Genomic DNA, 14,001 nt, shown 5'->3' on the forward strand with positions numbered 1-14,001 from the left:
TCATAGTCTTTGTCCAACCAAGAACAAACAACAAGGCAGCAGTTGTTTGATTTTGGAGTTGTATCTCCTAGAAGAGTGGCTGTCCCCAGCTAACGAACATTTTCGATTTAGCAACCATGAGCTTTACTGACGCGACCACAATTAAACAGTTTAATTTTTATTCAAAGTTTCGGGACGTCGATGCCAGATGGTAGTGCTTCACTGTAATACGAAAGTTTTAGTTGGGATCCTCGGCTAGAGTCTGTAGCACTCCCTTGAAATTACTCAGGTTTATTGGGTACCTGACTCAAATAGGGTAAGTGAAGTCGTGTAGGCATAAATCTAACAATACTATCCATTCATAGGTCGAAGTCGCAGAAGTAGAGAAACTACATAATGTGACCCATCATCTGCCGAAAACGTCAACAACCAGTTTTCTGTGCTTCAAATAAATTAAGTGGCATAGAATGCCACGGATACTACTCATGTCTAACTAATCATTATAATATTGTAATCTTGCCTATCTCGATATCGTACAAGAGGTATTAATTATTTTTGTAATTGTCAGTGGAAGAAATATCATGTGAAGTTTGAATACCTAACAGTACATCGGAGTAAAAATGGATCATATTTTAAAGACGAAATCTAGCTAAACATTATAACCAGAGTTCCTTTCAGACATCTTTTAGTTGGAGGAGTTGAGGAGCGACTGTCGAATGTAACACCCAAAGTCAGTACTTCACCTGACTCACACTTGCCCCCCGCCCCCTCCCCCACTCTAAAAAACACATTTGTCAGCAATCGCCTACAAACATACTTGGATACTTGTTGCAAACTAAAAACAGTACTTTTTTAAAAATCTATGAAATACGAACTAAAAATGAAACAAAACCAATCACAATTTTATTTTTACATTGATAACAGTTTAATTATAACATTGTCGACATCATTTTCAACCCTGGGTGATTGATCCTTGTTTAGTGGAAGTGTCAAATGTCACATTAAGTACCACAGGTGAACCAGAACTAACGGTTACACTTGTTGAAGCCGTTGTATACCTGACAGATAATAACAAGATGAGAGTAGGATACTTAAGAGGGAAATACAATAATTTTAAAATGTGTGGATTTTTTATAAGAAGATTAAAAAACAAACATTAAAAAATTAAATTTAACGTGGAAAGATAAACATAATTTAGCGAAAGGAAAAGGATAAGAATATTATAAATTAACAAAATAATAAAATCAGAAGTTGAGAAAATTAAAACGAGAATAACATACATTCACCATGTAATGAGTTTGAGAGAAAATAATATGAAATACCCAAGGAACTATTTTCACGCCGTATACCAACATACCAGTAGACACGCAAGCAAAACCAATCCAAATACAACTCTACAATTACCTTCTAATAGACATAGACAAGTCTCCAGTCCTATGACACCCATTCACGTCAGTTTCTAATATATCTTGCACTTATAATACACCTATACTTGTACCTTTCCAGTACTCTAATAACGTCCCGCTTCTAATAACCAATACACGTCCTCTTCTAACATACATGGAGACAGTCTCTTGCCATATTACATATACACAATCATGGACAAGCCAACTACTTAAACAGTTTGACAAATGTTACCTGAATTCTTCACCTCACCTTGAAAAGCTGCTTACTTAATTACCTGAACACTGCATCTACTAAAATATCATAAAATGTCACGTTCTAATTCAGCTACGAACATATGTGAACACGTCACACCCTTAAGAACACCCTCTACCCCAGTTCATATAACAATACACGCTCACCCTGTACTAACACACCTGGACATACACTACCTACCCCTCAACACTGAAACTAATACTATAAGTTCCAGGTATCAGAAGCCTCCAGTATTCTCCAAGATCGGACGTGTTCATCGTGTAATCAATGCCAGACACACGGACTTGTGCATTAGCGATTGGAGTTCCATCACTTGTCTTGACTACGCCTTTTACTCCCATATGTGTCTGTACACAATTAACTTCATTAACATAACTATTCAACAACTAATTAATTGCCTTTATTTACACAATATGGACATATAAACTGAACTTCAATCTAATACTACTAAAACTCAACTTTGTTTACATGTTTGAATATTTATTTGTTTGTCTGATTTACTATATCAAATGGTTCTACTCATCGTGGAGAGCTGTAAAATAGTATGTAGGTAGAGAACAATTTTTGTTTTAAGACAGACTGTTAATCACAAATTTATTTAAAGACGTTAATTAATTTATTGATTTATTCATAGGTAAATTAACCACATTTTTAAAAAAGTTTTAGAACAATGGCTTAATTTTGACTGAATAGTGACGTTTGATAACTCATTTTTTTTGTTTGTTTGTTTTTTTATTTGTTATTTGAGAGAATCTGCATTATGTGTAGAGTTGTAAAATAGGATTTTGGGTGGTAAATTCTGTTCTTTCTTGAACACACTGTTAATTACTAACTAATTTAAAGCCGTTAATTAATTTTTTGATATATTCATAGATAGATTAACCACATTTATTAGAAAAGTTTAGAACATTGACTATAGTAATAGTTAAAGAAGGTTTTTTTACAACAATGTTCAATTATTTTTTCTTTAGGCCTGTATGTGAATGATAAGGTTGACTATCAGGACCTCGCGAGGCATAGGGCAGGTGAAGTAGAGTTCACCTGTTTCTATGTTCTCAGCATATGAAGGGATAGTGTGGTCAGAGCCATGCTCGGGCGGAATCTTTTTTTTTTAAATACAAACATGTCTGAGACTTGGCGGGGCACTGGGCAGGTGAAGTAGAGTTTAGTAGAGTTTTAAAATATAAAAAACGTCTTTTTGAATGTGGGGTCTGGTTATTTTGGGATGATAAGTGCTGGCAGACGTGATGTCATTTATGGATGAGCCCCCGAAACCCACAGTTATCTAACTAGATAACGGGTAGTCTAGTATCCTTATAAAAATAAGAAAAAGTTGGAGTCGAGCTTCTGGCATTGGTTACCTGTTCTATATAAGTGAGTAGAGCGTTTCTGTTGTCGTTCCAGTACGAGGCGAGTTCGCTGCTGTTTGGGTACCTGCAGCACGAAATCTCGATGGTAATCTCAAAGGTGTTGCTGTTCAGGTAGTTGTAGTCCTGCATGCCACCTGGAGAATGACAAAGTGACACGGTCAGGTGTTGCTGGGTAGGTAATTGTTTTCTGATATGTCTTCTGTCATATAAAAACAGGTGGTGTTGTCGGAAAACGCGAAAGTTTATATCACTTAGATTACGATTTCCGGAATTGTACATGAAAAATACTGCTAGTTTGAGCAAATATGAATGCCTTACATCTTGCATTGTAACATAATTTTTCCCTTGCATAGGAGAGTTGCTTCATAATAAACGAGAACTAGAATTTATTTGTATCATCCTTTCGAAACAAAATTTACAAAGGGGATTAGGTAATGGCATATCATTTCATTACATTGTTTTACATGCTGTATGAGATTAGCATTAGAGTTTCAATTAGATTGCCTAATGGTAATTAGCGAAATTCTGTGTAAATAAATATATCTAATTTACTACATTAAAAGGTAGTTTTTCGTAAATTAGTTCTTGATTAATAAATCTTTTTTTTTTGCTAAGGTAACTGTGTATGTAACTGGTATTTCAGAAACGGTTGTTGGTTACTTCCCTTTGCGAAAGTAACTTACCAGCAACTGTAAGCCATTCAGCCCCGTTAATTATCCCATCTTTGAAATTATCATTGCCCCCACAGCCTCTACCGAAGTGCATTGTGGGATGGGCGTTGGCGTAGGACTTTGCTAATGCTTTAAAGGTGGCATCGTCAGGTGTGGCTGCGTACAATCCCTGCCAAAAAATAATGATTTAATGAACTGCACGTTAGTTCATAAAAATCAAATGGATTGTCAATAACTATTCATTGTTGGTTTAATGTTTTTGATATGTTGCTAGCATTTTCCTGTAATGCACGACAACAAAGAAACACAATAATTTGGTAAATAAACTGATACAGCCTAATACATTTTTTAAAATTATGTAGATAGATTGTGTACACTGAGACATTGAGTGCAGTGGGAGTGGCGGTAAACTTTTAACCCCCCCCCCCCCCCACGTAAAGTATATACCATTATGCCCCCTCGGTATATTCTATTTATTAGGTCTAGATTATATTTTCCTCCCCGCTCCTACCACTAATCTTAAACTTTTTTTGTTCAGACACAAAAGTTGCAAAGTATGTCCATCTCACATCAACAAAGTGTTTTAAAAATGTTTGTAACGCATTGCATGTTTGCCGAAAAATGTGAAAAGAAAACGTTGATATTAGGCAAGCCAGTCAAAAGATTGATTTATTAAATGTTTCTTGCTTTCTGTGTACTTTTATGATTTTTTTTTTTGTATTTTTAGTATTATTTTTTTCTTTTTTATAGCTATTCCGTTTTTAGTATGTCTTATTTGAATAATAATTAAGTTAATCAATAGCTTTTATTTTACCTAAAAAAAACTTTTTAAAAGTGAAAAGAAAACGTTGATATTAGGCAAGCCAGTCAAAAGATTGATTTGTGAAATGTTTCTTGCTTTCTGTGTACTTTTATGATTTTTTTTTATTTATAGTATTATTTTTTTTCTTTTTTTATAGCTATTCCGTTTTTAGTATGTCTTATTTGAATAATAATTAAGTTAAGCAATAGCTTTTATTTTACCTAAAAAAAAAACTTTTTAAAAGATCTCCTTGGACACTTTCTTTAAAGTAGGGCAATAAATCATGGAACTGGTTTGAAGAAATGCTTTATATTTTACACTACATCTAATTTAGATTTTACAAATGTTTTCCAACGCAACAGTGTGTGTTAGTTATTGTAGAACAATCGTTTTTATAGCAGACCGGTTTATTTTTTATAAAATAGTTACTCGAAAAAACATATATTAAAACAAAAATGCATTGTTTTTTTTTGGTCGGATTTCGGGCCCCCTAAGAAGTCTGGACTGCCCCTCCTAGCAGGGTCTGGCGGCATGGGAGTTCCGCCCCTGGTTGAGTTACATCAAGCCGTAAAGCGGCAAGTTTTTTAGTGCTGTTGGTCTATAGTATGAAATCCTATAGAAAATGGAAACAAGTTACTCACTGAAGAAATGTCACCATATTGGTGGTCATCGAACGGGTAGGCAGCCACTAGTGTCACACATTGAAGGCTGGCGGAGAGGACAAAGTTTGGTTGGGTTTTGATCCAGTCCATGACGGCTTGTGTCTCGGCCTGAATAGTGCCGGTCATCCAGTACTGGTCAGGGAAATTCCGATTTAAATCTACACCTGAACAGGTAAATACACGAAGTCAAGCGTAACTTTCTTTATTATATCTTTAACTTTTTTTAATTTAATAATTTAGACTTAAAATTTCCAACATAATTCTAATGTTCTAAACCATTATGTCTCATTTTTCAAGGACACATTAATTGTAAAGGCAAAATAAGCGATAAAATATAATCAATTAACTCATTATTTAAAAAAACAACAGGAAACGTTATCAAATGAATACGATCGCGGTAGTTTTAATTGCAAATAGGCTACAAAATTATCATGAGCCGATTTAAACTAATTACTGACAGCTAGAGTTATTATTTTTGTTCCTAATCCCGTACTACTTTACTAATCACTGACAGCTATCGTTATTGTTGCTACCCCGATCAATTATAATATTCTCTGACAGAAGAAAACTAGAGTTACCGTTGTTGTTGGTACGCCCTACAACGTTGTCACATTCCCCTTCCCTCGAGATCTCGAACCCGTCAGGATTCAAGGTCGGCATCAGGTGGATGTCCGTCGTGTCCACCAGCTGGGTCACCCTGGGGTCAGTGCCGTAGTTGTAGAGCAGGTACTGGGCCAGGTACAGGATGACCTCCCTGCCCACAGCCTCGTTGCCGTGGATGTTGCCGATGTATTTGAACCTGGGTTCACCGACCTCCCTCTCGTTCACACGGTCAGATATCTGTTAATTAGTCACGTTGTATTCTCATCATATATATGGCCTACACAAAGGCAAAGGGGACCAATGGAAGGAATACTAAAAAAACTTTCGAAATCTGTGACAGCTTTAAACGTGTTTTTAACATTTGTACCCGTTGGTCAGTGTGCTGATATTACACACGTGCTAAACACACTGATTTAAATACACATTGCACTAATATTTAATAATATTTTAATAGAGTGCCGTCCCATATGTATCCCTAGTAAAACGTTTTTACATTCTTGAATACAAGTAAGGCCAAAAGAACATTTACATTATTTTTGCTAAATACTTAATTGACAGTTTTTTCCGCTTGCCTACCAGGTTGGGGGTTGAGCGTAAGGTCAGCAACCTTATATCGTAAAAAAACAACTCGCTACAGAAACGCAGACAAATAGAAATACAGACAGCTCGGACCAGGGGAAGAATGGATCTCCCGATAGAGAATTTAATAAGCCGGTTGGTGAAAGCCAATATGCATTGGGCTTGCCTCTGAAAGATTCTGCGAATTCGCGGAACTAAAACCATCAGAAATTATGTTCTATGGCAACGGACAAATCAACTGCCAGCGGAAGTAGAGATCCTCCAGAGAAAATGGAAATGGCTTGGCCACACACTCAGGAAGCCTGTATCCAGCATAACAAGACAGGCCCTCACCTGGAATCCACAGGTCAGGAGGAGAAGAGGCAGACCAAGAAAGACCCGTAGACGTGACCTGGAAGAAGATATTAAAAACATTGAACATGAGGACAGTTGGAGAGACTAGCTCAGGACAGAGACGCCTGGAAAACTCTTGTCAGCGGCCTATATCTGAGGAGGGATGACAGGCAAATCTAACCTAAACTAACCATCTTGTATGCGAATCATTGTTTCTCTAGCAGGATATACCGTTTTTTTGCTAGAGCTACGTTGCTCTATGAGCTAAATCACATGCTAGGTTTCTACAAAACATTGACCGAAATCCGTGCAAAGTCATGATCTCAAACCAGAGCATCTAGCATATTTGGTGTCTAATGAGCGTATTCAATTCATAGTTAATTACAAGATTAAAATAGTTCAGTAGGCATACATGAGAAACCTGTTCGCTACAATAGGCTACGCCGTCAACTTACTAAAAAAGTTGACAAATTGATAATGAACGCCGTGGTCATGTGGAGAGCATGACATCCATCTTGTCAATTACCGGTTCGGATTACCTATTGACACGGTACATTTTTAATTTTTTTCAGCAAACAAAACTGATTGACGGACAACTTTCTGACAAACGAACCTGAATAACGGACAACTTTCTCCCACCCATGGAAGTGCCGACGTCATAGACACGAGCCAGATTGGGGTAGTTTGAGACCAGCTGACGGAGGAGCGCTTGCAGGTCGTTGTAGTTGTGGTACTTGTCCGTGGCGATGGTCAGAGTCTCTCTCTTGGACACACTCGCAGACTGGACAGTGGTCAATGTACAGGCTACAGCGACGAGGAAAGTCAAGGAACCCATCTTGATTCAAGTTCACTGCCCTCTATAAGTGAGGTGAAAAAAAATAATTAAAATACATTTGTAGGTAGACGTAAAAATTAAGAAACTCTTTCTGTTGAAAGGTACAAACAACATTATTGCATCTGATTCATTTGAGACAAAGAAATACCACTAAATACCTTACACTAGTAAGGTAAGCGTAAAATAGTGAGAAGCAACAATTAAGTGATAATCTGTTATTATCTCGGTCTTGCTGAATAACTTTACAATCTGAACAATTATCATTAACATGGCAGGACTTGGCTCTATTGTTAGAGCTGTAGAGGTATTATAATTCAAGAGTGTCGAGTTCGAATCCGAGTTCAACACAGCGGAATATCCCTGAGTCCACATAGCTCTGATGAGTACCTGGCTCATGTTATTAAAAGTAAAGGATGCTGCGTATAATGCTCACCACACTATCCCTTCATATGCCGAAGTCAAGGAAAACAAACTCTACTTTATTTGCCTAATGCATCTAAAAAGAAATCTTTACTTTTTAATTTAAAAAAATAGTTAACAATTCTAAAAACCTGATCACCTACCTACAATCAATCCAACAATCGCTTACCTAGCTCCTGTTACGTATCATAGGCCCAGTAAGACCTTTTTGACCACAGCCCTATAAATGGGACCGAAAAACTCGACCTGTTTGCGTTATGAGAAGAATCGTAAACTCAACACATCAGCAAGACACAATGGTCATGTATCACAAAGACACACTCTACACTGCTAGCTGGACCAATAATCTCAGACAAAATATCACAGAAATTATATCTCAAGGATAAATGATTACAGGACAAAAATCTAGACTAAAGATCATAATTTTATAATAGCATTTTATTTTAAAATGGAAAAAAAATAAAGAAACAAAAACAACTTTGCAATGAAACTTTATAAGATAAATATAATAATGGAAGTTGATTTGTACGGGGAAAAAATTCATCGACTCGCTAACATCTGCTTCCTAACGTGAAACCATTTTTTTTTCGTGCACTCTATCAATAACCTTTCTCTGCAATCTTTGCTCTCGTTTAGATAAACATTGTGACATGATCACTAATCTTTGACCTAAATAACTATTTGACTTCTTTTGACTGTTCATCTAGTGTATTGTCCATGGAGAGAGGAGGGCTTTTCACTTAGGTTCTGCTTAATATTATTATAATTGCAAGTCAGTTTGACTTCTGCTGTTGCCTTTCAGACACGTGGTATCTTGCTCTTGTGCACTTAATAACGATGTCGCACTGTATTTAAAACTATATGGTCCACGGCAGTTAGTTCTATCGTCGATGATGACAAAATCCAATCGCTAATTTTATGAGTCAGGTGTGTGTCTTGACCTCCGCCAAACCCCTGAGATTGACTCACCAAACCCCATTGGGTTCTCTTGAATCCAGGTTAAGAACCCTCTGATCTAATACTTTATATTTTCTTGATATTATGTCCTACATGTAAAATAAGTAAAATATATTTAACGAGCCGACCCGCGGCGTATCATACGCCGCTATTTAGTTGTTTTATTTTCTACTTTTCAGTAATTCATAATTTGTGAATTCGACAGTACCAATGCTGCCACTGAAAATATTTGCTTTAAAACAATAACCCCCCCCCCTTTCCCCCTACCCTACACCCCCCGCCCCCCCCCCCCCCCGTGAAAGCAGCCTCCTCTTAGTTAACTCCTCCAAGTTTAAAATCGTTTCAAACTAAATTATCTGCCCCTAATAGCCGTCACTAAATCCGGCTCTATGGTTGTAAACATTTAGCTTGAACCACAGCTCACCAGATTATGTTGGGGTTGGGGGTGGTAGTGATAGAGAGGAAGAGAGGGGACTGCAAGGCGCGCTTGCAGCTTGTTTTCTAACGTCTCCAAGAAGAGAATTATATATATAGATGTACGTATCTTTTGAATAGGAAAACAGCGACACGAGTACTGAGTACACGAGTATACAGGAAAGGAAAGTATCTTTAATATTTCTAAACTCCGAGTTTCAGGATACGCCTGTGTCAATAGGACAAGGTAAATACAAGAATATTCTGTATTCAGTGACTGATTACAAAAGTAGATAACAAAAGGGCATCACGAGAAGGCATTTTAAAGGGTTTAGTTGGTCAGATTGAGAGATTCTCATGAGCTAAGGGCTAGAAGGCTACAGGTATAGATAGAAGACATTATTACGATTGTTGTGTTAGGGTTGATATTTTTTCTTATTTTGCTTAGCATTGACAAAGTGCAATTTGTGATTTATTCTGTTCTTGCTTGACAAGCAAAAAAGTAAAATGGTCACGTTTGTGTGTGTGTGTGTGTGTTTGCACAAGTGTGCTAGTTGATGTGTAAGTGTGTATGTTTTGGTCTGTGTAATTACATATTTTCTGTTTTTGTCTGTCTCTTGCTGTTTGTATGTATTTGAATACAGATGTATGTGAGTGTGTGGTCTATGTGATTATATGTGAACGTGTGTAATCAGATTGCGAGCTATAATAAGCTGTGTATGTATGTTGTTTTGTGTTAAGATAGCCTATTTTTTAAGCTTTTCGTTTTTAAGTAACTTCGAATGTTAGACATAAAGAATATTTTTACGACGCGTCTGTAAATAATGCCACTTTAGAAAAACCAGGTACTGAGGGGTATTTTTAATTAATTCACCGCAAAAACAAAGTACAGTAAAGTAAAGAATACTCTTTAGACATAGCGATCCTGGTAGTTTTGTAGAGAGCATAAGTTTTTATTTTAAGCATATACTGGTGTTTTCATGCTTTAGGTATATTCAGCACTTAGAAAGGTCACAACTGCGATTTATGAATATATACAACTCATTTCTGAATTTCTTTAGAAAATAAACAGGCCAACTATTTCAGATAACGAATTCAATTAAAATTTTCCTTCAGTGTTTCGGGACGGGGATCTCGGATGGTAGAGCAATCGAATGTAACATTAATGTCTCGAGTTCGAATCTATGCCCATAATCGAAATTATGTTGACTGATTACTTTATTTTTAATTCAATAGCTGATTTTATAAACAAGAAAGCAAGTAAAAAAAAAAAAACATTTTTTTCAACATTCTACTTTCTCGTATACAAATATAAAGGAAGTATTGTAATCGTGCAAAATCTCGACGTTTTACACCTCCATGAGTTGGAAAATCATCGTTTTGCAATTTTGTCCGTATGTCTGTGTGTATATGTGTATGTGTGTGTTGTGTGTGTATGTGTGAGTGTATGTGTGTCTGTGAACACGATAAATGGAGTACCGTTACAGCTAGGTTGATGAAATTTCATATACAAGGATTATAACAAATTTGTAGTTATGTTTCAACTTTTCAGCGATTTTCTGTAACCGGATATGGAACTTATTCTACTTTCAATTTATTTTAAAAGCCTATAATTTGCGAACATTTTCTGATAAATAACTGAAATTTAACATGTAAGCAAAAGATCTCTTTCTCTGCCTTCTGTCAAAATATGAGTAAATTCCCTTGACCGTAAATAATAATTTAGGCTATTTCCGATTTCTCAAAAAAAAAAAAAAAAAAAAAAAAAAAACCGCAAGTGAATTTATAATGTGTTAATAATATTCCGCACTATTATATACATATTGTTGGCATTCAGATAATAGCTTTATAAACAGATAAGTGATATTTCAACGCCAAGGGTAAACAAAGGTACAGACAATAGTCCAAGTAAAGACAGAACAGTCAGAAACCAACGGGATCCGAACCTGCTATTCCACGCGGCACCATATCGCGTACAAACACACCTATATACACCACCTACTGTGCATGTGTAACACATGTGTCCGTACAAAACCCACACTCTGGATATTGTTGGCATAACTAAAAACAAGCAATCAGAACACATGCCACCGTGGTTTTAACTCACCTAGACATCCAATAATACGCATGAATGCATTCGATAAACTCACGCATCAGAATACATATTACCCCCCCCCCCGTCAAAACACCAGGATATATGTCGTCTCCTAATACACCTGGACTGACGTCACATATAAAAATAAATGGATATATTTTATCCAGCAACCCACCTGGATATACTCGGTATGCCTAAATACTATCACGTGGTGTTGACACACCTACACACACTTCGTCGAGCCAACTCAGACACAGACAATGTAATAACACGCATGAACGCAGTTCTTAAATAAAAATAAATATATCTGGACTCAAACTCGCTCCCCCCCCCCAACATACCTGGACATTTAGATCCATACATGTACACATCCCCTACAAACATACCTGGAAACACGTCACTTCCAAATACACCTTCACATCCCCTATAAAAATACGTGGTTATATTTACAGTTCTGTAAATCCAGAAATCCAAACTAAGAAGCAAAAAAAAAAAAATTAAAATTTTACAATTTTATTTTTTACTGTGATAACAATTAAATTGTATCATTGTGGAATTTTTTTTTTAACCCTGGGTGATAGTTCCTTGTTTAGTGGAAGTGTCAAATGTCACATTGAGTACCACAGGTGAACCAGAACTGACCGTTACACTTGTTGAAGCCGTTGCATACCTGACAGAGAAAATAAAAAGATGAGAGTAGGAGAATTTAGAGGGAAATACAAGAACTTAAAAATGTCTGGATTTAATACGAAGATTAAAAAACAAACATAAAAATAATATTTAACCTGGAAAGATAAAAAAAAGATAGCGTAAAGAATAGGATAAGTTTATTATAAATTTTGGAAAATAATCAGAATTTAAGGAGATTAAAAAGATAATGAGTTTGAAAGAGAATAATATAAATACCCAAAATTCTTTTCTCACTTACGCTACATACCGACACACCAATAGGTACGCTAACAATACCAGTCTGAACACACCTCAATACGTCACTTACTAATGAAACTGGACAAATCACCTGCTAAAACCCCTGGAAAAAAGTCACCTGACCCAGTACTATTACACCAATTCACGTCCAATTCATAATGTTCTTCGCACTTTTAATACAGCAGTACAAGTCACCTTCTAATTTACGTAGAGACAGTCTATTGCAACATTTCTTATACGCCTGGACGCGCCACCTAATAAAATACTTTGACAAACGTCACCTGACCAAGTCCTTACACACTTGCGTATGTCATCCTACCTGGATAGGTCACTTACTAACATACTTGAGCACTTCATCTATTAACATACCATGACATACCACGTTCTAAGTCACCTGGAAATGCCACTTACTAGCATACCTGAACACGTTATTCTACTAACACACTCGAAAATACGCACTCTGCCCACGTTCATATAAAAATATACACACATTACTAACAAACTGACATACTGTACCTACCCCTCAGCACTGTATCTGATGTTGTAAGTGCCTGGTGTCAGAAGTCTCCAGTATTCTCTAAGATCTGGAAATTTTGTAAGATAAATAAAATAATCGAAGTTGAATTATAAAGAAAATAAACAAAGACTCGCTCATCTGTTTCCTAACTTAAAATCATTGGTTTTGTTTTTTTCGTGCACTATTCGAATTCAATTTCTTTGTAATCGTCGCTCTCGTTTAGATAAGCATTGTCATCTGATCACTAACTTTGACCTAAATATCTCTTTGACTTCTTTTTATTGTTCTTCGCGTGTATTGTACACTGAGAGAGGAGGTCTTTTCCCATAGGGTCTGACACCGCCATTACAGTGGAGAACATATTTCTATGAAGGTGTGTATGCATTGTACTTACATCAACAGATGATCGATCTCACTTAAACTAATTTTGTTCACCTGATATTTTAAGATTGTTTCTTGTTCTGCAAGGTCAACTACCTTGTCTATAGAACATTAATTTTAGCCTACATATACTATGCTTATAATTATATTTTCCAGTTCATGCCCAGGATCATAGGGTCAGAATGTGTAGAGTTCATCTGTTTCAATACCTCAGCTTACAGAGTAAAAATGTTATCAACACCATGTCCAACCGTCTTAGTTTCCGTAAGGTGAGTCAGGTACTCACCAGAGCTGAGTAGACTCAGAGAGTTCTAAATCTAGAGACTGGAATCCAAACTCGAGCAGTCGTTAGCTCTACCATTCGACCATGCCATCCAGCATACTTTACTACTTATTACAATTAAAGTATTAATTGTATTAATATCAACTTTCATTTCCGTCAGAAGATAAGCATGTTAACTATTATTTTTGTATGACTATGATCTAATAGAATCATGAATGCTTATCAGTTCTGCTAAGCTCGTGTGGTCTACAAAGTATGATTGTGTGCGGGCAGATAACTCTTACATTAAAAACACAACGCCTCTCAGATGTGTAGTTCAGGTGAAGGCTAGTTTTGGATGTGGGCAGTTGTTAAACCGGTGGATAATTTATCGGGCCTCGATAATCCACCCCTCCACGGATTAAACAGAAACAATATATAATTTATATAGAAAATATATTCTTGAACCAGGTTCCGCCTGCCCACTCCGTAATTTTTGAGCCCCCCCCCCTTCCAAAATTTCAAGTGCACCATC

At 36.4% G+C, this 14,001-nt stretch overlaps 1 protein-coding gene across 1 annotated transcript; it reads right to left on the reverse strand.

Annotated features, from left to right (window-relative positions):
- Window positions 1-903: 903 nt before the first annotated feature.
- On the reverse strand, window positions 904-7,493 carry LOC131951128 (carboxypeptidase D-like). The gene is made up of 7 exons (XM_059313418.1): window positions 7,272-7,493; window positions 5,722-5,983; window positions 5,123-5,307; window positions 3,692-3,848; window positions 3,000-3,142; window positions 1,819-1,985; window positions 904-1,037 (listed from the first exon to the last, which is right to left on the reverse strand). The coding sequence occupies exons 1-7, from the start codon at window positions 7,491-7,493 to the stop codon at window positions 932-934; spliced, it is 1,242 nt and encodes a 413-aa protein (XP_059169401.1). The 3' UTR covers window positions 904-931.
- Window positions 7,494-14,001: the final 6,508 nt, after the last annotated feature.

Source organism: Physella acuta, unplaced genomic scaffold (genome assembly GCF_028476545.2).
Source record: "Physella acuta isolate Inbredline_101_S28 unplaced genomic scaffold, ASM2847654v3 ptg000801l, whole genome shotgun sequence".
Taxonomy (NCBI): Eukaryota; Metazoa; Mollusca; class Gastropoda; family Physidae; genus Physella; species Physella acuta.

Bases quoted from the DNA above. Each gene is read 5' to 3' on its own strand.
- LOC131951128 (XM_059313418.1), bottom strand. From the start codon at position 7,493: ATGGGTTCCTTGACTTTCCTCGTCGCTGTAGCCTGTACATTGACCACT. The intron at 3,849-5,122 runs GTGAGTAACTTG...ATTTTTTGGCAG, and splicing joins AATATGGTGACATTTCTTCA to GGATTGTACGCAGCCACACC. The intron at 3,143-3,691 runs GTAAGTTACTTT...GTCATTCTCCAG, and splicing joins TGAATGGCTTACAGTTGCTG to GTGGCATGCAGGACTACAAC.